Here is a 25,720-nt window from a genome sequence, read left to right as displayed (position 1 = left end):
TAAAATTAAACCAAGAGTTCGCCAACTTTTAACTTAGTTTAATTCCTCAATTTTGTGAGGTTATGAGCACAGAATACGTCGGATCAGTCTTTATTGGTGGTAAAGTTTTGTTTACAACATGCTTGTTTTTTGTTTATGAAAATATTATTAGCGTTGTTGTGCCGCTTTCCATCGTGGTGCTTTGTTTTTGGAACTGATATCAACAAAATAGAAGAAAACATTGTTTAAAAGTCAGCAATGTCCTATACATGATGGAACCCTAATAGATAATGTCAGGACCCGTACAATAAATTTCTATTGGTTTATAATTGTCCTTAATTTACTGCATAAACATATATATTACCACCAAGGAATTTTAGTTTGATTTGAATTTTAATTTTGGCTGCAAACAAAGCTTTAGTGTCTAAGGAAATTTTTTTTGTCGTATTAACTCTAATTTAACTCATTTGGATAAATGCATTTTGGCTCATTTGACACACCCTCAAAATGGGCATAATTTTGTGTTTATGTTGGTCCTTCAATTACTAGTTCTAAGGGTTCAGGAATATTTTCAGTCACTATTGGACCTTGAACACAACTAGTACAGAGATACTTCCATTTATCGAATTTTAGTGTTTGAATCATTAAACGTTCAACCTACAAGAATGATTTCGTGCAAAATAGTTATTATTCCAAAGTTGAGGGCACTTCTTTTACCTCTTTTCCATAATCTTAAATATTCAACACAAGATGTATAACCACAATTGGGAGCCCAAGACTTCTCATTTTTATCCAAAACCAACCCAAAATATTCGAAATAGGTATTTTTCATCAAATCTCTAACTTTTATACAATTTTTTAACATTTATTTTCCGGATATACAGCAAAAATGATTTGAATTGTTTGATCAACGTCTCTTTGAACTATTCATAACGCAAAACCTTTAGATTAGGGTTGCCAACCGTCCTGTTTTCTCAGGACATGTCCTAGTTTTTGTAGTATCCTGGGACGTCCTGAATAGTTTTTAAGCAGCTTCCTGGTTTTTCAAATTTTAAAATTCGCGCGCCTCTTCTCAAATTTTACATTAGACGTACAGAGCTAGCTATCCAGTCAGATTACTATTTAGTTGTAACTATATATTATAATATCCAATATCTAATAGTTATAGTCTATAAATTAACTAAGCTTCAAAAATTTTTACAAACTAAAGTGTTTGTTTTATATTTTAATAACTAGTTTTCAGCTTTTTTATAAAAAAGTGGTATAAGTATATAAGTATAAAAGTTGTAAATCCTACTTTAGATGCTAATCTCAACACAGTAAAATACGTCTATTATTGAGTAATATGTGAGCTTGAATTATAAAAATAAAAAACAAAGTAATTCGACGTATACAAAAAATTTTGAAGATAGATTTGATTTAAACATCTCTTAAATGGACATTATCAACCACAAAATTCGCGGCAACAGAAAGCAAGTTAAATCTAGTTGTAAACTAGTTTTTTTTTTAATCTAATCAAGAATTGAATAACGTGATAACATTTTTAACAAATCTGTTAGCAAAAAATGAAACAAGCACCGCTTGAAAAGATTGAAGGAATACACAACTCATAGTTATAAAAATAAAGCAAAGAAGAAGTTTTTTAATAAAATATCTTTTATTTAAAAACCAAATATTTCTTCAATTTCTAAAAAAACATTAAGCAAAAGAAAAAAATTCTGATTTTTGGTAACAAATTATTAATTGATAATACTATCCAAGCACGAAAATATAGTAGTTATGAATTGTTTTTTGGCGAATCCATTCCTGTACGCACCCCCTTATACTCGACGTCACCGCCACTAGCGGGAGAACGACTGACCTGGGAGAAATTGCATTGCATTGTCTATCGCCTCCAACGTCCGCCGTTCTCTTCGTCACGACGTATAGAGATACAATGAAATTTCTGTTAGAGGATTTAGGATTATAAACTATCTATTTCCACAATATCATGACATATTTTCAGTATTTTTTACAATTATTATTTTTTTAATGAACACATGAATTCGTAAGTGAAACTAATTGTTAAATTTCGAAGAAACTTCATTCGGCGATTCCCGTAATACCTCCCTTATTACCATATCGTGGCTATTAAACCCGAAGGTCAGAAAAACCAATATGAACTGAGTTGAACTGACGCGAGGACAAGGTTGATGGAAACCAGATTTATATACGTAATAGTTTTAAGCAATTTAGAGTTAGTTATTGTATATTTAGGAATTTAGATCACGTAAACAAAACAGAGATATATATATTTTCAAATGCTCGTATTTTTATTTTTTTGTCTTTTAAAAAGCTCCAGAACTTCAGGACCCTTAGGGTGATACCAACTATAGAACTGTGTTAGAACTAACGATAGTGTGTTAGAAACACATGAAGCCAGAACTCTCTCTCAGAGCTGTTATAGAACTAGCGAGAGTGTGCTAGAACTGTTCCATATTAAAGATGGACGGGGACAGAACTCTCTCTCTCTCCCAGAACTGTGTTAGAACTATCGAAAGTGTGCTAGGACTTCTACTAAGGTAGTAATAAAATCAATAGTACAAAAACAACAAAAAAACATTGTTTTTATAAATGTGAATGAGCGAATCTCCTTTCCTCATCCTCGTATACGAGTCTTCGATTTTGTTTCGATTTATTGTAACCATAATGGCGGAATCTGTTGGAAAGATTGTAGATAAGTGGCATCCCTAGAATTTTTACGTACGAACCAGTTTAGCTCGCGAAAGGATTGGTACTTACTTTTGATGGTATATGCTGGTGACGTTAAGTGAAGACCACGTCGACGACTTACCGTTAATTTGATCAGCCATTAGACTTTAAGCGTCAATTATATTGTGATTTAATAAATTAGATAAAAGTTGAATTTTGAAAAATTTCAAATGTCAGTTGTGGTGTCACAGCTTGAAGTATGCAACTTTGTTTATTTGACAAATTTCCAATTTAATATTTCTCGTACGGAGTCAATACATGAAAGACACATAAAATTTAACGTACAAGGTCTGGTTAAAAAATATTTTGAATTAAAAAGTTAACATAAGGCTTCTATTAATTATTTTCCAAGTAGTGTTGTTCTTGGATAACAAAGTTAACTTCATAAATGGGATGTTTCTTTCAGAATGGCTTTCATTTGTTGTCTTTCAATGTTAGGATGGCTGCCAAAATGTTGTACTATGCTAAATTTGGTGAACAAGGTGGATAAAAAAGACAAGAAGACTTTCGGTGTAAAAAGATCATCAAGTTGTTGTACGGTGCGTTGTCAAAATGAAGCAGAATTTGATAAATGGATTTGTTTTCTGCGAGGTGAGGTGAGTCGTTCTAAACCGCTTATACCACTCATAAACACTAATCAAAGGTGCTATTCTATAGCTAAAAATGAATTTCAGCATTTCGTGAGTTACTTTGGCCCATTGTTTAAATTTGAAACAAAATTTTAGAATCACAAGATCTCTGTTGTCATTGTTTATCTTAAAATGCGATTTAGTAATTTCAGTTTGGTTATATAAATAAAAAGTTTACATATTCAGAAAAAATACTTATTGTACAAAAATCTACAACTGTCAAACATATTTTGAACATAGCTCCCGAAATTTTGTAGGCATTTATCATAGCGTGGCACAAGTTTTTATATAACTTTTTCATAGTAGGTTTCCGCCTGATGTGTTTTCAACCACGTGATAACAGATTTTTCTAACTCGTTACTATCGTTGATTGACCACAAAGGAGAGATTTTAAGTGTAAGAAGTCGCTAGGAGCAAGGTCCGGGCTATACGGAAGCTGATCAAACACGTTCCAGCCCAATTCATGTAGGAGTTATTTTTGTCTCATTCGCAATGTGAGATCGGACATTCTGGTTGAAAAAAAACCTTTAATTCAAAAGGGTTGAGCGGTAAGCAGATTTACAAAGATATGAAAATATGCTTAATACCCTTGGTGATCAATGTTGTTCGTATGTGATCGTGAAAAATTGGGCTGCAAGCTTCAAAAGAAGTAAATTTTCAATTGAAGATGATGACCAATCGGGAAGGACAGTTTCTGTGTCAGTCCCTGAAAATATCGATGCAGTTCATGACATGATTATATCAGACCGTCGACTTGGGCTAAAACGGATATCTGAAGCACGGAATATTTCATACGAACACGTTCATTATATAGTTTACGTCAATTTGGACATGAGAATAATTGCTGCAAAATGGATCCCCAAAAGTTTGAATGTTGACCAAAAGTGTGCAAGGGTAGAAGCATCGCGTTCGATCTGTGCTCGATTTGAAAACGATGTAGACTTCTTAAACCGAATTGTTACTATGGATGAGACTTTGGTACATTTCTACGATACAGAAACAAAGCAATAATCGACGTAATGGCAACACTCTGGTTCTCCAACACCTAAGAAGTGTCGTGCTTCAGATTTTTGGGATTGCCATGGAGAAATCATGATTGATTTTTTGGATAAGGGTAGAACAATAACTGGAGATTACTATTCGACATTACTGACCACTCTACGGGAAAAAATTAAAGAGAAAAGACGCGGAAAGCTATACAAAGTTGTTTTGTTTTTACAGGACAACGCACCAGCACACAAATCTCATGTTTCCCTGCAAAAAATTCGTGATTTAGGGTTTTAATTACTAGAACACACTCCTTATTCACCAGAATTGGCTCCGTCCGACTATCATTTCTTTCCTCAACTGAAAAAAGTTTAAATGGTCGTAAATTTTCTTCCAACGAGGATGTAATAAAAGTTGTAGAGGTCTGGTTTGCAGAGCAAGAAGAAACATTCTTTTAAAGGTCTAGAGACGGACGTTGCAGGTTCGCTGTAATAAATGTATCCAATTAAGGGGAGAATATGTTGTGTGATAAAATATTTTGACATTGAAATGTTGTTTGCTTCTATAGTAGGCTAAGAATTTTTCAACATATCCTCGTACACTATTTCAATAAAATATATGGAGAGATAAAATGATGAATTTGGTATAAGAAATTTTTTATTAATCTATTGTTAAATCAAGAAATCAAGCGAATGGCATTTACAGGATAATTGAAATGGCTCTGCTCATAAGTTCATTTGATTCGTTTGAGTGTATCTATATAGTACCATCTAGTGTTTGTATATTGGTTTTTTGATATATCAATATGGAAATAAGAGAAGGAAAATTATAAATAAAAATAAGCATTTTTTCATTCCGAATTCCGAAAAACAAATAATTTGAAATATTGTAAAGACTTGTAAAGACAATATTCAAATAGAAAATAAAAACATTTATTATGAAGGTCTTGTAATTTGTAGATTTATTTAATAAATAAATAAACCATTTGAATGAATCAAATAATCTTTGTGATCAAATATTAGTATTTTCTAGTATTCTAACATAGACAGCGAACAATAAATTCTCGATATCTTAGTTTTAATAAATGAAAAAATAATATAATTAAAATATTATTATTGGATTATGATATTTAATTTGTTCAGAGTGAAATGCTGTAATAGCAATCAACCTATTTATATAAACTCAGGTGAAGTCATGCGTATCAGTGATGAATGCCTTTCCGCAATAAGAATCTAATTACTAGCTATTCGAGATCTAGAGTTCTTTGATAATCTGTCGAGATAGTATCGATTTTATTATTTAAAAGCACAAAGGTTTCAATTCAATTTTAGATATAATTGTGAGATTGTGTATTGATTCATTTCATCTTTTAAAATGTCTTTGAAGATACGTACGTGTTCAATTTTGACACGAATATAAAGTGAAAGGATATTATTGGGTAAATGTAGATTATTTGAAATTGATAACTATGATGCATATGATGAAAAAATAATTATAAAATTAATTATATTGTATCAAACCAACAACTACATAAGAACAAGATTGTCTTTAATATATTCAATTTTGTTTATTGTCATCTTTCGGAATAAATCAGTGAATTTTTGCATTTATCTACGAGGATGGTACTAGTACCTAGCCTGACTTAGAGATGGCGGTAGTTGTTTGAAAAATACCACTGAATTTGAAAAGTTTCATGTTTGAAGACGCCACGTTGTTTGGTATTTGCTTGGCAGCTATCAAAAATGAACTTTTTCAGTGAATTTGTAAACATGTTTCCATCGAGTGTTTGGCAATAATCACAGAAATAAAGCAGAATTTTTGAGGCATTTCATAACCATAAATAAAACGTGGGTCCATCGTTTCACACACAACGGTCTGAAAAAGTACAATCGGCTCCGAAGAAGCAAGGACCGTTTCATCTGCAGGCAAGGACATGGCGTCGGTTTTTTGGGATCCACGTGGGATAATTTTCATTGACTGTTTTGAAAACGGAAAAAGTTTCAACTGCGGGAATTATGCGAACTTATTGCAACGTTTGAGCGAGGAAATCAAGCAAAAACAGCCGCTTTTGGTTTAGAAAAAAGTGTTGTTTCATCAAGACAATGCACCAGCTCGCACATCTATTATTCCAATGGACAAAATTAATGAATTAAAGTTTGAATTGCAGCCTCATGCACCCTATTTGCCAGATTTAGCCTTCTTGGATTATTTTCGGTTCCCAGACTTGTAAAAAAGGCTCGGTGGACAAAGATTTTTCAAGAATGAAGAGGTGATGTAGTCAGTTAATGGCTATTTTGAGGAGATTGACGATTCTCATCATAAAAAGGATATCGAATTTATCGAATATCGCTGGGACACGTGTATGGAGCTAAAAGCAGATTACGTTATTAATTGAATATTTATTTTCCAAAATTTTTGTGTTTTCTTTCTTGGGCCAGGTACCATCCTCGTATTAGATCCTGAATTTAAACGAATGGTGATTGAAAAAGCAAAACTTGTTTAGAAAGAAAATGATTATCCTGGTTAAATGGAAAATAACATATTACAAAATAACATTACATACGTGAGGTCCTTGCTATGATGTTTACATAGGACAAATGTCACAGTATTTGGAAAATAGATTAAAAAGTCATTAACACGAAAAAAAAAAAATAGGAGAGCTGCAGAAGTTTTGTCGATGTTCCGCGTCAAACTTTTTACGACTCCCCTTTAAATATTATACGGAGAAACGGAACAAATATAATTTCAATCGAATATTAGATTTATACAGATTCGAAAACGCTAAACTAAAGTGTTTTTGATTATGATCCTAATCCAGAAGTATAACTAAATATTTTTTGAAATATATGTTCTATTCTTTATTGAAATTTTCTGATTAAGGACTAGATTAAGACGAAAAATGATTAAAAATTAATCTTATCGTATGTTTTCTAAGTCTAAGATTGTTGTTTATAGAAAATTCAAAACCACTCTTTTGTTTATTTATATTTAAACTCGAATCTTTTTATGAATGGAAAGGATTTTTGAAAAAAACAATTTTTCAACTGATCACCGCTTCTATCTTGCAATTCATCCATAATCCATTCATTAACTTTTTCCCTATTCGCCTCATCCACTTGTTCATAAATGCCGAACTAGAGAGCACGTTGTGTTACGTTGTATGGTCGAAAGGGCCTCTTGTAGATGAGTACAACAGTTTATTGTTGGTTTATGACCTGTCGTTTATGTTCAACTTTATTAGTCGGGATGTCCCAAGTTCATTATAGAATAGATACAATTTTATATGTTAATATACAGTTGGAAATTTCATTGTAATTTTTCAAAATTATAGTACTCGATTTGTTTGTCACAATGTAATTACGATTTTGATCAGGGGGAACTTACTTCAATTTTTATATAATTTAATCAAATCGCAATAAACGTGTTCACTTCCATATGTAATGTTTTCTTCATTCACTACATATATCGAGCTTTCTAAGTATACTGTATCGACAGTATAGGTTTACCATTACCTTGCTACAAGTCGACTTAGCAGAAAAAAACATGATCCAACTACACTATTGCGGTAGAATATACGGCGAAAACCTCCTTGACATTTTTCTACTTCTTTAGTAGGGGGCAGACACTATATTTCAATAAATTTTAATGTGTTTTTACATGGTGAAATCTATTACGAAATATTAATATTTGAGACTTCTAGTATTTACGATCGATGATTCAATATTATTTTATAAAAAATCTGCAATATAAAAGTCGTAAATCAAGATTTTCATATTCTTACATTGTAATTTTTGTATTCTGTTATCGTAACATTGAGACAAACTGTGTACTTATAATATGTCTCTGGATAAGAGATAAAAATTCTCGACGAAATCTTAGCTCGGTTTGGCTAAAAACTGATTAATGTTAGTTTTGAAAAATCAATTATTTGGGAATTATAACAAATCAAAGTTTAGTATTTATAACCGATATTCAAGAAACAAAGTTGTATCCACAACATCAATGTACTAAAAATGAAGACTCAAACACTACTTTATTAAACACAAACTGTTTTCGAATCCAATGTTAAGTTAAGAGGGAAAAGTTCATGTAATTTAATGCTCGAACTGGCTTCCACATCGATTAACTGGTACTGCTTGGCATTTGATCAAGAGATTTCCTACAATAGAAAGCATTCATTATAACAAGAAACATACAAAAACTTATGGAGGAATTGATGAAGATAGTTTAGTAGCTTTGAATTTAATAGAAACACGTCCCAAAACATCACTCAAAATTTATCGTACTTTAGAAGAAAGTGACGAATCAAGGCGATTACAATTTTGTTTGTCAAAGAATGAATTTTATAAAACATACTTTTTCTGAGGAAAGTCTACCTAAAACTGTGGATATTGGAGCGAAGGCAATCCCTGTTACGTAATTAAAACAAGAAAGTAGGAATCATCGGACCCTTCGTTATTGAAGGAATGTTACATACTTATAAATCAAGCAAATATTTATTGACATTTTTTTTGAACAATCGACTTATTTCTTTAAAAGTGACCGCTGCCATGCTCATTCTACATATTGGATTACTGATTGTCCACATAATCAGTTTGGTGATTTGGGAGAATGAGTTGGACATGTTACTAGATGTCTAGACCTTACCAAAATGGGTTATTATATATGGGAAAGGGTGAAATGAATAGTTTATGAAGAACGGTTTCGGAATGATACTGAAATGTATTGAAGAATATAGCATTTAATCTAAGGTTTTTCACAGTTTTTTAAATTATCACCAATTAGTGTTTAGCTTTAAATTAGTTTTTCGTGAAACAGGGACTAAACTCAAAAAAGTGAAAATGGAATGGTAAAATTTTTTCTCTGTTACAAGAGACGGGGACACTTTGTATATTATATCGCCTCTTTCCGCGGGAATATCTTTATAGATCGAGGTGTTTACATAAATCTACCTGGCGTTGTTTGTTCATTACCTGGATGAACTATGAATGGTTGGTACGGCTTGTTTTGTGTCACTTTGTTATTTAATACCAGCGGCAGGTTGGAAGAGAGCTTTCAAAGCTATTAAAAAATATTATTCATGATATTGACAAATATTTTGAAAATATACTCTTCACTAATGTTGAGTGCTCAAACTGAGCTTCATACCATCGATCTAGTAAAATGAAAACCGGTTTTTTAGCTGTTCTATTCATCGAAAGTGTTCGAATAAAACCAGCACGATTATTAGGCTATACAATGATTTTGTATATGATGACTTCTTCATTTGATTCATATTTATTTGTTTTAAGTATTATTTAAGGTTTAAAAACATGTAGTAGTTTTTAAGCACTGGATTTGGAGATTACGGTAGGTGTAAAAGCAATTCAAATTTCATTTCATTCATTTTGACGAAAGGTTTTATCCGCTTGTCAAAAGGTGATTGTTCTATTTTTATTTGTTTTGAACTTGAAGCTATTTCTGGATTTCCTTCTTCAATTACAGTAATAATCACAGTTAATTCATTACTTCTTGTTTAAAGAGTTAGTGACCAATAGTCGTATGCAAACTAAAATTCAGAGGCTTTAACCTTTCAGTATACTTATTCTAGCTTCATATCATCGATCTAGTAAAATGAAAACCGTTTGTTTTAGCTGAATCAAAATTGTTCGAATAAAATCAGCACGATTATTAGGCAAATCAATGGTTTTATGTTTCAGTGATGACTTTTCATTTCATTCATATTTTTTTGTTTTGAGTATTCTTCAAGGTCTATAAACAGCTAGTAGTTTTTAAGTACTGGATTTGGAAAGTATGGTGTTTGTACTAAACTAAACTACTAGTTAATAAGAGCTTAGTTTCCTTCTGGAAAACAGTCATCTTAATACTTTTGAAGCCCTCAATTGTTCCTAAACAAAAAACTGTTTTTTAACCTGCATGCGTTTTTTTTTCATTAGTTGAAGAAACTGAAAAATCAGATGAACTACTGTAGGAAATGCACTCAAACTTAAGCAGCTATTGTTTAGTTGTAGTCCGGTCAAATTAGACCAAAAAATTAGAGTGAAGCTACACAAATTCCAATCAAGTTGAAAATCAGTAAAATTGTTTAATATACAATTGAAAATACATTTCCATGTATGGATAAAACTTTATTCAAGGTTAAAGGTCAAAAAATGAGTTTTTCGCGATTATCAGAAAAACGGTAAGTTTTATCATGAAAATACCTCAGACAAAAATTGTAGATCATAAAATTATCTACAAAAAAAGTATTATTCGTTTTTTCCTACAAGCCACTGTTTCTGAGATATAACGATTCAAAAAGTTATAATATTTCAGATTTACTCTCGTATTTAATGGCATGAGAATTACCGAAGCTGCAGAGTAACATCCTCGAATTTTAGCAACATCTTCGTCAATTGATAATTTATTTGATGAACTTATGACAGTTTCCACCAGTCAACAGAAATTTCTTAAAAAAACTGACAATATGTCTCAGTTAATTTCAATGTTATCAGAAAAGTTTACTGCTGAAAATATATTGGTGAAACCATTAAATACTTTTACAACTTTTTGAATCATTATATCTCAGAAACAGTGGCTTCTAGGAAAAAAGCAATAATACTTTTTTTGTAGATAATTTTATGATCTAGAATTTTTGTCTGAGGTATATTTATGATAAAACTCACCGGTTCGCTGAAAATTGCGAAAAACTCTTTGATCTTTGACCTTGAATAAAATTTTTTCCATAAGCGGAAATTCTATGTTCAATTGTATTTTAAACAATTTCACTGATTTTCAGCTTGATGGGAATTTATGTGACTCCGAATGTCTAAATTGGCCGGATTATAGTCCAATGGAGAAATAAGTAATTGTGATTTGTTTTGATCTCTTTCCATCAGACCAGGGACTCCTTGATTGATGGTATATGTGTCTTTGTCAAGGTTAATTTCTTTTTACCCAACGATGAAGGTAGCCAGTGATTTAACAGAGAAAAAATACATAATCGAACTAACGGTCGTTATTATTGAAACAATATGATGAACAAAATAATCAATTATAGAATGATTCACAATGTTGCGATGATGTCTCGGGCTTATTAATAAAAAATTCGAAACGTCCTACGCTCGCTCCTCCGAGTCGTAGTAAATCATTTGCCTTTCATAAAAATGACATCAGTAATTTTACAAAATATAAAATAATTAATGATTAGTTTCAATACGTCTACCTAGCGCTTTAGAATAATAGAGAAACCACTCCTTAAGATATAGAATTGATTGATGTCTTAATGGGACTAGAAAAGGTCAGAAAATTAATTACCAACGAGGTGAGGTTATATTAAATATAAACTTTTTCAAATTTTCTATATAAAACGTTTTAACCTTAAAATTGTATTTGTATTTTTAAATGCTCATTTAAAAAAAATTAAACAGGATGTGTTATGTGAGAGTGGCCAATACCAACTTTCTTTTTTTTAAATTCAATCCCTTGTATTTTATTTACGCTACAAACTGTAAAAACGTAATAAGTTATACTGTTTATTTCTTAATAGTGTTAAAAAAAAACAAATAACATTAATTTCGATGAGAATATGTTCAAAATGTACGCCGAAACGTCTTGGCAACATGCTAATCTGGTATAGAAGTTTTTCGACGTTTTTTAACATCTTGAGCGTAACTGATCTCATCGCAAGCATGATTCACCTAAATCGAAGAATTTAGTTTTGAATTACTTTTGACATATTTCTACAAAAGGAAGTCCAATTTCGTCAGATCAGGAGATCGTGCTGGCCAACATTGATTTTGTATTGGAACGGTTCTCGATCTTGCTGAAACCATTATCATATCATTTTAGCTGTCGTTAAATTGTTATAATTACATTGTTATTGGGGAGAGTACGATTTCCATGGCGCCGCGATTTAACAGCGAATTTGGCTAACCAAAATAAATCGAAAATGAAGAATGAAATTTTTTGATATCTCGGTTCGTTTTCGAGATATTGATACTTTAAAAATAAAAAAATATTTGATTATAGTTTGAAGATTTAATTAGCAATTTCTGAATGCTTTCAAAAGTTATTTAATTAGGTTAGGTTAGATAAGGTTAGGTAAGGTTAGGTTAGGAAAGGTTAGGTTAGGTTAGGTTAGGTGAGGTTGGGTAGTATTTTTATGTATAACTGATTTCTATAATAAATAAATAAAAAAATGTGTTTAAATATCTTAGAAATATACATATGGCGTGGGTGCAGCTGGGCCGTATGTATATAAATACGAGTAGACTAGACCTTTTATAAACGGACTAGACAGTTCATTGAAAGACATGCTTTTTACACATATAGACTAATATCCTCAGTCCCTTTCTATACGGACTAGTCTTTTTATATATGGTCTATTTTCCATAAACGGTCTATAATATACAAATATTAGATAAAAAAAATGTTTCCAACTTCAAGTATCGATATCTCGAAAACGAAGCGAGATATCAAAATATCATTTTCGACATATTTTGGATCGATTTACAAAATGACATAGGCAAATTCAGGCGCCACGGAAATCGTACTCGTGCCGTGTTATTTATTGGATTTGTCTCCGTTTTATGATATTTGAGTTAATACAATAATCTCTGAGATTGACATTCTGCGGCAAATAAAGGTTTTCAACCGGTATTCTATTGCTGAATCTTCATATGAGAGTATCCTAAAGATTCTAAAGTTATCTTGAAGATATGCTAACTCGCTTTTCAGCAGATAACTGACTCTTCTATCCTCGAGAGTATAAAAACACCATAGAAATCGGTTAATTTGATTCGTAAAAACCGTTCAATGTAAGGTAATTTTATACTTTCGCGGTCTCCTTGTTTTGTTGGCACTAGAAAATCGAAAAATCATCCGATTTCGATGAATTTTCTTTAAATCTTCGTTTTCACGGCGGATTTATGAAAAAAAATTATGAGAATAAAAAAAATGGGAAATTTATATTGGTTTCAGGGCTTTAAATGTTCATGAAAATGCATTCATTCACGAATAATTGTTGATAACTTTTTTTTCAAAAAATCAAATAAAATTGTTACACCATACGACTGATACGGAAATAATATATTTCTAACCTAAGATCAAAATGTCGCATTTTATATTCTTCTTTCAAGAGAATCGGTACTCGTAACGCTTTTTCCAAAGACAAATTTCTTTTCAATTCTTGTTTGGTGAATTCACAAATGAACTTCCAAACATGCAAGTATAATTTGAAATTAAAGATGATTTGTAGACTAGACTTTGATATTGAACGTTAAACTCTATGAAACGCCATGGCTTAGAAATTTTAAAAGCGTTACACATACAGGAAACCCCAGAGTTGACAAAAGGGCTAACCCTGAGCCAGCCTAGCTTCGGCATACCTGTATTGGCCCATCCGTGGCCAGGTTACTTAACTCAGCTTCGGCTATATACTAATGATTACCCAAGCTTGGGCAAAGGCTGGGTAAACCAGCCTTAGCCAAACTAATAATTACCCAAGCTTGGGCCAAGCCTGATTATTGCCTTGGCTATTCGTTGGTGACCCAAGCTTCGGCTGTTCGGTCACATACAGCGTGGTTTGAGTATTTTCGCCCAACACTCCGTCGGCAGCCATACTTTTTTTATTACGGGTCTGATCAATCCGATCTCTAGTTTGTTCAGAGTGTGTGTTTCTTATCACATTTTTTATTATTTATGTCTACTAAAAGTAGATCTCTGATGCGTATCTTCGAGATAGAAGTACAGACTTGGGCAATCTACAAGCGTTTAATAATCATAATTTGGATAATGATTTTATAAATTTTAGCGATACTACTAATAGTCTAGTAGTAATAATAATTTAGAAAGTAATAGCAATACTTATATTGAATAAAAAATAAATGAAGAAAAAGAAGAAAAAGTTATGTAATGAATAAGTCTTGGTATTTAACCTTTGCCCAGTTCTCGCATTTAAGCATGGCCCAGTCTTGGCGACCAAGCTTGACCCATCCTTATCACTCCAGAGTTTCACCAAGACTGGGCCAAGCCTGGCTTATAAGCTTGGCCAGAGTTCTACATAGTTGAGCCAAGCTTGGGCCCTTAAAACTTTCCTCTATGGGTATGTTTATGGTAGGAATGAGAATCTGTTATCTTTGCATGCATCATAGTAAATAATTTATAAATGAAAAGTTTCATCTATATGTGTTAAATGAACAATTTTGAATTTTGTAGGTTATAGTGACTCTAAAAAACAATAACCCCATCCGTTTTGTCACGTTCTGTTGGACCAGAGACTCATATTCAAAACTGGTATATTTTTATTCTACTTTACTCTCAAAACACCCCGTATTTCAAAATAAATATACTACTATGAGTTTAAAATGCACTCGCACAAAAAATTATATTAAATTGAATAAAAACATTTCGCTGTTCCCGGATATAGTTTGCGTTTGCCAGTATCTAATTTTTGTGGAAACACTGTGGGAAACAAAGCCGCCCTACCAAGGACGTAAATCACTCAGGTTGCTGTCTTACTCGCTGACTGCAGAAGATTTGCGACTAAGCAAATGTCACAGATCGGCAACAAAAAAAAACCGTTATCTATGTTCCGAATTCCTTTCTTAAGAATTTGACAGATAATGGATCTCTTACCCTTGGTCTGTTTTATAAGCATAACAGGAATAGTTTCAATTTGAATGGTAAAATTGGATTCTAGTAAATATAAATTCGTTTATTTTCTCTGTAGTTGAGAAAAGTGAAGTTTTAAAATTAATAGAAAGTTTACCTCAACCTCGTTGTCCACTATGTTAAATATAATTCTTAAAAACACGTTATATAAACACATAAGTGGCTTCAACTAGTTGAGCTGATCTTTATGCATCAGGTGAGTAAATTAATAATTTTTTTCATGAGTAGAACGGTTTCAAAATTTTTTCTACGTACGTAGACTTAAAAACATTCGACAAAACTTTTATTTTGTAAAAGTAATATTAAAAGTACAACTGTGAGCATTATTAATTTGAAGTCAAGAAGAAGTTATATTACGATTTCACTTGAGATGATAATATTTAATGAGTGCAAAGAAATAACATCGTCTACAGTTGTATTAGTAGTTATTGGACTATTGGTATGATCGTGAACATTTACAATGTTGCTTGAAGTCGAACTAGTTGTTCCCGTTAAAATTTTCACTGCGGAATCCATTTCGTTTTTTATTGAGTCGTGTAAGTAACCCTCCGCAACTGTGTTGGATTTCCACTCACCGTGCTTCTTTAGTTGAATTATAACACCATAGGAATTCACTAATAGAGATGCCGAAGAGCGTCGAAATGTATGCCCAGCGTAGATTTTGGGATTAGGTAAATTCAAATGGTTTTCGTTAAGCCAGGGGATTTTTGAATAGGTATTGATACCTACAACTTGGATTCTTCATTTTCCATTTCTATACTGCAAAAAAATGATCTGTTTTGACATTTGTGGGTCGTTAGTTTCTATATTTTTTATAAATGTTTACCAAGTTTAATCATTGTCAGATATTTCACCAATAACAGTGAATCGACGTTGAACATGAGTTTTTGTATTAGATACTGTGATAATTGAAACGGTGTAAAACTAAAAACATAAGATTTGAGGCAATTTTATATCAAATGATAAAGAAGAGACAGAAATAGACGATGAAATGCATGCAACCTTACCACTCTCGCAACAAAATTGGTCTTTAGGGAACGAATATCAAGTCTTTTTCTGTAGCTCTCCGGATTGAAGCTCATCAAAGACGTTTTTTTCTTGAATTTAGACCATTGAACCATAAGAGGCACAGGAAACTAATGAGTGTAGATTTTTTTAACATACGAGGATGGTCCCAGTTCCTAGACCAACAAAGAAAAAACAAAAATTTTTCAGTTCATTGTTTTGATTGCACTTTTGTTTCGAGTGTGAAGTTATGGACTCACGTTTCATCAATGGTTATAAAACAGCCCATTTTTTGTTCCATTTTGAACAAACGCGCACAGCTTTCCCATGTCCAAATATTGGAGTGAGTGAATGAGTCGTCACCTCATTTGGTCGACCACTGCGATACTGATTTTCGCAGGTTGTATGGCCTCGTCTAATTAAACTTTGCTTCCCAATATTTTACTGCTGATAGCGAAGGAGCAGTCTCACCTAGAGTAGAATCTAGTTTAGCTTTTATATTAGGATTAAGCCTTTCAAATAAAACTATTGTATCACATAACGATGGCAAATTGTTTCTATATTTACAAATTCATTAGAAACGTCCCCTACTAATTGCTGCCAAACAAATACTAAACAACGTGGCGTCTTCAAACTTGAAGCATATGCTGTAAAGATTGTGTACTTTCTATTACAGTTGTATTTTTCAAGCAGCTACCGCCATCTCTAGGTCACGAAAGGTACTTCTAGGACCATCCTCGTACTTCAATCCACCTAGTTCTAGAATGCCTTGCCATTGAAAGCCTAGGGATAACACCGTAAAAACTTAGGAGCAAATATTTAAAATAAAACACTGATATTGGAAGGAGATCTGAATATGTACCAGATCACCTGGAATCTCAAGATGGAACAGAAATAGATAACACAAATAGTGAATTTGGGATTGGGAAACTATATTAGATTATCTTTCCATAAATGCCTAAATATTAATAGTATTTCTAATCTAGGATCAACGAAATGCAAATACAAAGATTTTAAACAGTTTTGATCTGCGTAACTGATCCAAAACTTAATATATTCTGTGTAATGAAAATCCTAGTTTTGATATTTCAGTGTTGAATACACCATTCTACTCTAGGAACAAAAATACAGAATATATCCTAGGAACGTGCTTCCAGGAAGGCAGTATAGTTTTTTTTGGTCTTCGATCCTGTTTACAGAGTATTGCGATTCCAATGGTCTAATCTTCATTGATTTTTTTAGTACCGAATTGAAGACAAAATGAGCGTATATGTTTATACCATTCTGCCAATACTGTTACAGAAAAATTAGCTATTTATTGCCTCATCCATCATAACTATCCTAGAGCCCATTAGCCCAAAGAAAGTAGAAAGAACTCATTTTTCATTGTTATTATGAATATAGCGAGAAATGAAAAATTGTATTTAAATATATTGCATCTAAAACAAGAATTTAAACGCTTCACTGAGTAATCTCAAAACTTCCAAAGTAATATCTCAAAGTTGTAATAATAAAACGGATAATAACAAACTTAACTACACGACAATGGTTGTTCCATTTGTGATTGAGAGCGTTAATATGGAAACATCAAACGAAAGCTCCTCACAGACGCAGTCCTTACGAAACGTCAACAAAAATTTATTGGCATTATCTGAATATCTAATGACAGCGTTTCAAGAATGTTTTATAGGCCATCTGTGTCATATTTCTGAATTTAAACGTGACAAACAGTCGTCGGGTCGGGATACAATACTCGTTTTTAATTATAATTTTCTTTGATAGATTTACGACGAAGAGTGTTTGTTGGTTGGTTTGTTTGTTGGACGCGGAAATGTTAATGCCACACGGGATTCATAAATAGATTCAAAATGTGTCATTCGAGACTATATCAGTGACGAAGAATATGGAATTTATTAGGGCCTTAACCATTAAAACTTTATTGATGTACATACTTACTGCACGTAAAATTATGCTAAACTGTAACTAGACTTGATTTTCTTTACTGTGCTTCCAGAAAATTATTTACGAAACCCAATGATATCTTCTTCATACACCTTTATTTAAAAATTACCCCTAAGACGTAATTTATGATTGAAATGTTAAGTAACTCCACCGAAACGTGGCTGTGTGGTTGTTCGTTCGATAATTGGATAGAAGTTGAAATAATCTCAAACTCTTATAGTATTTTATTTACACCGATATAGAGCCCTCAGCTTAAAATCGCTGTGTATTTTTTTCTATTGCATATTAAGATCTAAAAATTCCCACAAAACTTCTTCGCATTGTAATTTTTAATACTATGAATTCAGAAAGAAATTAAAAACTTCATCACTCACATTAGTATGTAAAAAGTTACATTACCGCATGAAAATTTTTCTGAAATTTCCTGTTCAGTAGGAAAATGCTTTGGGAAATTTGGACATGTCTATCTTCTTTCAAAATACGCTCTTATATATGGCATTAAATTTTCATCAAAATATAACGATTAGTTACTAAGATACAGTGAGTTGAACACGCGAAATCGCAAAACATATTTTTTCGCATTTTTTAGGGGCGAGCTGCTTCTCGAATATAATTTCCTAATATTCACAACAATGTACGAACTTTACATCACTTACAACAGTATCCAAACTTCTTAAACATGACACCACTTACAACCTTATTCAATTTCACACCACTATCTAGTATATACTGGTTTTAACTGTTGCTTCTTCTTCACTTTTCACTTCGCTGTATCGCTGTCGCTGTCGAGACTAAAGAGACTGATTCATTCACTCACTGACTCCATGATTGACTGACTGCGTGTCGTCACCACATAACTTTATATACCATTTAGAATTTTCGTTTAGAACAATTTTGATTATTGTTCTTGGATATACCTTACGAAATAGTCATTGATAGAAGGATGGAGGATTATCTGAACTGATAGCGAAGTCTCAAAATTTCTAACCTTAAAAGTAAAAGTTTCACATCTCGTTAAGAGGTAGCGCTAGACACATCAATCGTACGCAACAACATATAGATCTTCTGGTAGAAATATAGAACAGATAGAGAAAAGAAGGGATCTGCGAATTTATAACCAAATAAAAGAAACATTGAGAAGCAAAAATAATGAAGAAGGAACCGAAAATAATGACACAAATTATGATCAAATGCATGGGGAAATTGGGTTATTAATATTTTTATGTTAACTTTCCATAAAAAATATGATTAGTCTTTTTAATCTGGGTTTTTGGAAATGAAAACACTCACTAGAAAAATAATGTTATAAAATATAGTTTCGGAAGAAGGGTAAAACCGAAATATAGCACTTCAGGTGTACCTCTTCGGGTAGTTCTTTGGTGATTCTGACACCACTAGAAAATATTTTGATGTCAATGAAATCAAGTTAATATCTACAATTATCTTCCACACAAGGTTCTTACATTAAATTGACGAGTGTAGATTTTGCGAGGAAGAGTAGAACACTGATACTGGAAGAGTAGTATCCTTATCAGATTATAAACCCAATATCTAACTTTACACAGACTAGATGTTATCGTTATCTAGGTTTTATTCGAATAAATGCCACAATTATACATATTTCAGTGATGTGTTAGATCATTAAAAAATTCAGCTTTGCTTGCCTGTCTAAATCTTCTCAACCAGGATCTGGATTTTTCGTTTTTTCATATTTTTATTTCCTTGTCACCTATGTTGAAGTCCAATTGGTACTTTACTATGTTTTTATCTTTCCAAACCGATAGGACACAACGAAACGGTTCTTCTAGTCAGATATATATGTCAATCACTCGTTATAGCGTGGGGTGTAAGCAAACTGATTGAGTTTAATGTAGCAAAAGCACAGGCTACTATTTCTGCTAAGAAGGCTAGCTCTGCAGCTCAGGATTTAGACATAAAATATCAGCATCACCGCAAATTTGCTTGTTGAATGTTGAGGTTGAAAGGTGTCTTCGCAATTGATAATCTTCTTGTTTGTCTTTATTATCTTGAGAGTTCTTTCTTTATCAAGGTATTTGGTATGATATCACTATATGAATTATTGAATTAATAACGAGCTTTTTCCTAAAAAGTGCATTTCCCTTTTTAGTTTGAGAAAAGAGAGCGGGAGAAGGAAAAAATATTAAACTCCATCGTATTTTTCAGTGATCCCAATTTATCCTGATAGTTGTGTGAAAATGGCTGTACGTGACGAAAAAGAGTCGAGGGCTTCGTATTTTGATAGGTGCGGACACGATAAATGTTAATACCTCAATATGCAGTATATTTACCAAGGGTGTCTCAGGAGAAAACTAAAATGTCGACGATCTCCCATCCTCCACTCCATTATTGGAGAAAAAACAATTTTTTCAATCTGACCAAAGTTGATCAATAATTGTCATCAAAACACTGTCCGATGTTTCACAAGCGTCGCTTTATACTCGTAGTTGCTATAAATTATACCAGGTTTGATCATTTTGTTCATGTTCTTTTTCTCTCTTGTTAAGCTATGATCTTTATAAGGAGTAATCTCGTCAAGACAACAAATTGTAAGGACTTTAGTACGAGTTTGAGCGCACTAAAGTTATTTGTTCATAATTTTGATGTGTAGTGGCATGAAACTCAAAAGAAATTGTTGCAAAACTTCAGTGTTTAAAAGATAGTGTAGAAAACACCAATCTTCTGTATTTTACCAGTTCATGAAATTCCAGTTTTCCTATGAGAATTAGAGAAGAAATTGTTGGCGAAGCTCTAATATTTGTATATATAACAATAAGTAGCACAAAACAAATATTCCAATTCATCCTCGTAACTATATGTTATGAACTGAAACATTTTTTTTTGAAATAATCTCAACAATAGTAATGTAATCAATGGACGTTGAAGTATCGACATCTAGAAAGGACGTCATCCGACATCCCAGATCATTGTTTTCGTTGATAATGGTTCGCTATATTTTATTCCTCTTTGAAAATAATACTTTTGACGTTTCAACTGATAAAACAAACACCTGCCTTCCTACCAAAGCCGACTACATTAACAAGTCGCTGATAGTTGCACAGGTAAACAGTATGAAGAGATTGCGATCACTCTGCTTATTTAACAGAGAAAATTTCATTTCTTTCATTATCATCGAAGTTTCATTGGAATAGGAGATGAAAATATTATTAATTAAATTCTTCAAATTAAATTCTTCAAATTTTCAACAGAAAGCTATTTCCAAAAATATTGTGAGCAGTATCACCAAATATAAGTAATATAATGTTACGAACAAGTTTCCTAGTCCAGCCCTGTCCAGCTATTATCGAATTTTAAAAATTCGGCGAATTCGCGCGGCGTGTTTTTGAGCGGCGTCTTTCACATTTTGTATAAATGGCAGAACTCGTTTGATGTTTCTTTGTTTATAATTGTTTTTTTAGTAGGCGATTTATTTAAATTATTTCTTTTAAATAATCTCTAGAAAAGTCTAGTTATTAATTTCTTTTGTTTCTTTTTTTTTTCTAGAATTTTGTAGAATTTTATTTAGGTATAAAAACGATTTAATTCAGTTTTAAATAAATAATTGTAGTGAAAAGAACGAATTAGTAATCGTGGAAATTGTTTATTATTTATTATTAAGTTAAGCGCATTGAATAGTGTGTCAATAAATTAAGAACGTAAGAGACTGTTTATTACTTCACCTCACGAATAGAAGGAGTGTAAATAAATACGAAAAACGTTAAAAATAGGAAGAACTTCGAAAAATGTGGTCGATATTTAAGTTAATATGTATATTTATAAACAATTTCGAAACACGTCAAATATAAAATATATTTAGACATTCTTCAGAGTGAAAATGCGATTTCTATCTCCAATCCTCATCGGAAGACAGTTACAACCCGCATTTTTCGAATGAAAATTATAAATAATACCATTTCAAACGTCTTTTCATTGTCTATTCAAAAAGTTTATTGCAGCAATTAGAAGAAAATAAATAATAACATCAGAAATTCTCTATAAAATATTCAGATTTTTAGTTGATATTCCGTGGATGCAACCTCATCTAATTCCTTCTCTAAAAACACCCAAAATACAATTTTTCATCTATATAAACTTTGGCTTGGATGATTTCATCCAGGTTCTAAAATTCATTTGTCCCCTCGGCCACTTAGATCCACAGATTTGTCTCGAATTAAACATATGTGGGAGATAATATGTAGAAGGTTAAGATAATTGGCGTGCCGTCCCGTTCCTTTTGAGGAAAGTAGATTGTTTTACGTGACATATAAATTTTGAAACCCAGATTATTCTCCTTAGGGTTATTAGGATAGTTATTTAGCAAGAATTCTGAACAAATTATAACCAACCAAATTATTTTTTTGAGTGACATATATTGAGTGTTTTCGTTTCCCATGTTATCGTATTGTATCAGAAAAAATTCCCAGCATTGTTCAAAAAAATCACGGAAACGGAAAACCAACTAAAATGAGAAATTTCGCAATAAACAATTTGAAAATACGAGGGCCGTTTTTTTCAACCTCCGTTTGCTCCGTGCAGACGCTACGCGGGTAGAAGAAAGCGGACATGCGCTGTAGGCGACTGCGAAACTCCGTCATTGTTGACATGTCGGCGTCAGTCGGCGTTGTGCTACAGCGTACTACGTAAACATGTCTGCCATTATTGATGCTCCCGCCAAGTGTGAATTGCTAAGTGTGATACGTTTTCTACAGGCTGAAGGCGATAGTGCTGGAGAAATTCATAGGAAATGAGTCGTGTGTATAGGGAAAACTTTGTGAGTTATGGAGTTGTGCGTGAATGGTGTCGAAAATTTAAAGATGGCGATAATGATGTGTATGATGAATGGGACCGAGGACGCAAATCTGTCGTTTCAGATGACAGAATAGAAAACCGCAGATTCACCATTACTGCTTTGTCTACGGAATTTCCAGGAGTTTCAAGTTCTGTTTTGTAGTCTATTGCTACTGAACGGTTAGGCTACATTGGCGGCAACTTTTTTTGAAGATGGTATTGAAAAGCTTGTCCACAGATATGACAAAAGTTTTTTCCCGAGATCCGCCTGAGAATTTTCATTTCTGTGGTCTCCAAGAGATGTTTCGTTTGTGATGCTTCTGGTCTCGTTTTTGATGTTCAGATTATCATCATCATCAGGTCTGATTTTTGCCTTGTAATGTCGTCATTAGGAAAGAGCATCCCTTTGGCTACATTTAACAAACACGCCGTTAACATAATTACAAGGTACTTTATATTTTGAGAAGACAAATCGACAAGAAAACTATTACGATCGCCAAATTTACATAATTATCAAATTTACTATATTCAATTTATTGTAAAATACTGTATCCTTTAAAAAAAGTTTCTTTTCGGCGTCACTGTTGTTAGATAGATAGAAGTAATATTGACGCTCTCTGTCCGTCATAATGAAAGCCTCAATCAATGCCACGAGCTTAAATGAGGATGAAAATGACTGTCTTTTCTCTTCTGGATCTGTCTGTGCCTATATTGTTCCCCATGTTTCAATGTATGCCTCCTAATTATTTTCAACAAAGAAGTATAGAAATTTGATAAAATTTCTTTCCTTCAGCGTGAAATAATTCAAACATAATTATCGTCTAAATACTTTGAGATATATCTTTTGCGGTAAATTTTAGTATAAATCCAATAATCAGAGAAAAGTCTTATGTATTTAAGGATAAACTTTTAAACAAGAAGAAAAAACATTCAAATTTAAAAAGGACACATCACCGATATGATTTGAAGGAATTGAACTGGTTGGTTATTTCAACAATTCTTATTCAACATTTCTTATATTTTTAAATAGTGTCTGGTTTTACACTCGCGAACATAAAATCGACTAGGCGAAACCACTGCAATTGCAAGTCACTGGCAAACTCGAAATTATATTTTTCTTAGTAAAATTATAAATCTAATGGCTTTAGCTACTAAATGATATAAAATATTGTAGTGTTTCTTGATTTCATAGCCCAACAATATGTTATGATCGGTTACCAGCCTTTTTTTGCTTGTTACAAAAGGCTATTTACCCGACATACCACTATCAATTGTCCATCATACGTTTGACCCATACACATCTGCATTAAACAAACAATTCTACCTGAAAATGTACACAACAAGTGATAGAGCTCTCAAGGGGTCACCCAGTTGAAACACACACACACACAAACAGCGAGAAGTAGCTAATGCGCCGAACACGAGTCAATCTGCTGTCAGTCTGTTCAGTTCCAGAGATCACCGTAGTTACCAAGACATTGGAGAAAGTTTCTGGATGGTTTGAGCGGGTATTTCAATGGAAGCAAAAACCGAGTTGGCTTTTATTGAAACTGGGGGATTAACGGCGAACCGATACATAAAAGAAATTTTAGACGTTGTTTCCTACGTCGGAAATCATCGGCGAAAACTTCTCGTCTACATACTGCAGAACCTGTACGATTAATTTGCCGCTATGGATTGGTCAGCTCGTAGCACGGACTCTAATCCTATCGAGCATTCATGGGATGAGCTTGAGAGAAAATTTCGGGATAGAAATCCTGCACCGGCCACGAAATCAAACTTAACACGTTGAGCCCCGGTGCGGTCCATAGGCTAGCAACTGCACTCTCCCTATAGCTTATAGCGGTCCTATAGACCGTAATTGAACCGTCCTGGGTCCTTGAAACATTACCTTATACTTGGTTTATTTGTATTTTTTTATGATTTTTTCACTACACTCTACACAATCGCTCCACAAGTGTGACTTGGACCTTTTTTCTTCGCTAGGCAATGGTTTTTTTGTTTTGGCGTCTCTTTATCAGAAACATCCATAGTTTCTTTCTTTTCTACACTGATTTGAAAATCTAATTGCAATATTTTTTTGTTATACTTTTATAAAGGATATGAGCATTTATCATTCATGTACCAATCTGCCAATGCTTATTGTCTCATCAGCATACTTTATAGAAAGTATCAACATGTTTTCTTTGCTAGTAATTTCATTTCTTCAGCTTCTTTTCTAAAATGTCTATGGGTACCTTTCCTAGATTTACGCAATGTTCCCAAAAAATTATTATGGTTTCCTTGCAGCTTTTATGCTAACTCTAAACTTGGAGTACACACAAAAAATCACTTTTTATTCAAAATAAATCTCTTATTATCACACAAAAAATTTTTTTGGGCCTTGGGGAAAATTTTGGTTGGTAATCAACGCGTTAATAACAGGATGTATTGCCAATGTGGATGTAGATACTTTTGAAAGGGGCATAATAATAAAAATAATGATGATGGATTGGAAATTTTCGAACTGTCAGAAGACAATCGAGAACACACACGTTCATCCTCCCATTAATGTAAAACCTCCCTTAAAAATATTATTATTCGATATCCTACATAATTTATATATAAATATACGTAGAACTACTGAATTTACTCCAAACTCTTTCTGTATAATTGAGGATGTCTATGCGGGCCAAATTGTGTCCCATTTTTTAATTGTGGCATTGAAGGTGCCCAGTGTTAATATCTGATATATTCATCACACTTTTATTTTGGAAAGTTTAGAGTGAGATGGCTTAGGTTTAGTCCTCTACGTGAGGTAATCGAAACGATACATTTTCTTCTAAACATTATGAGTGAAACCATTTGCGCCACGCTTTCCAATAATATATGGAGCGGTGGTAGATCAAGTATCACGTATAATGCAGCCATTGGGTATGATTTGTCAGAACCCACCGGTTGTATATATA

At 32.7% G+C, this 25,720-nt stretch overlaps 1 protein-coding gene across 3 annotated transcripts in view; it reads left to right on the top strand.

The window, feature by feature from the left end:
• The window catches only part of LOC130901309 (protein tiptop-like), a 355,321-nt gene that overhangs the window by 122,154 nt on the left and 207,447 nt on the right, over nucleotides 1–25,720 (top strand). Inside the window, exon 2 of one of the 3 annotated variants that reach the window (XM_057812557.1) lies at nucleotides 3,137–3,321. The exons of the other annotated variants lie outside the window; for them this stretch is intronic. Coding sequence (XP_057668540.1) covers nucleotides 3,138–3,321 — 184 coding nt within the window. The 5' untranslated portion in view covers nucleotide 3,137. The remainder of the gene's footprint in view (nucleotides 1–3,136; nucleotides 3,322–25,720) is intronic. 3 annotated transcript variants of the gene reach the window in all.

The sequence above is a fragment of the Diorhabda carinulata genome, chromosome X (assembly GCF_026250575.1).
Source record: "Diorhabda carinulata isolate Delta chromosome X, icDioCari1.1, whole genome shotgun sequence".
NCBI lineage: Eukaryota > Metazoa > Arthropoda > Insecta > Coleoptera > Chrysomelidae > Diorhabda > Diorhabda carinulata.
Note: the sequence above shows the minus strand (reverse complement) of the source record. Positions and strands in the feature narration are given on the sequence as shown.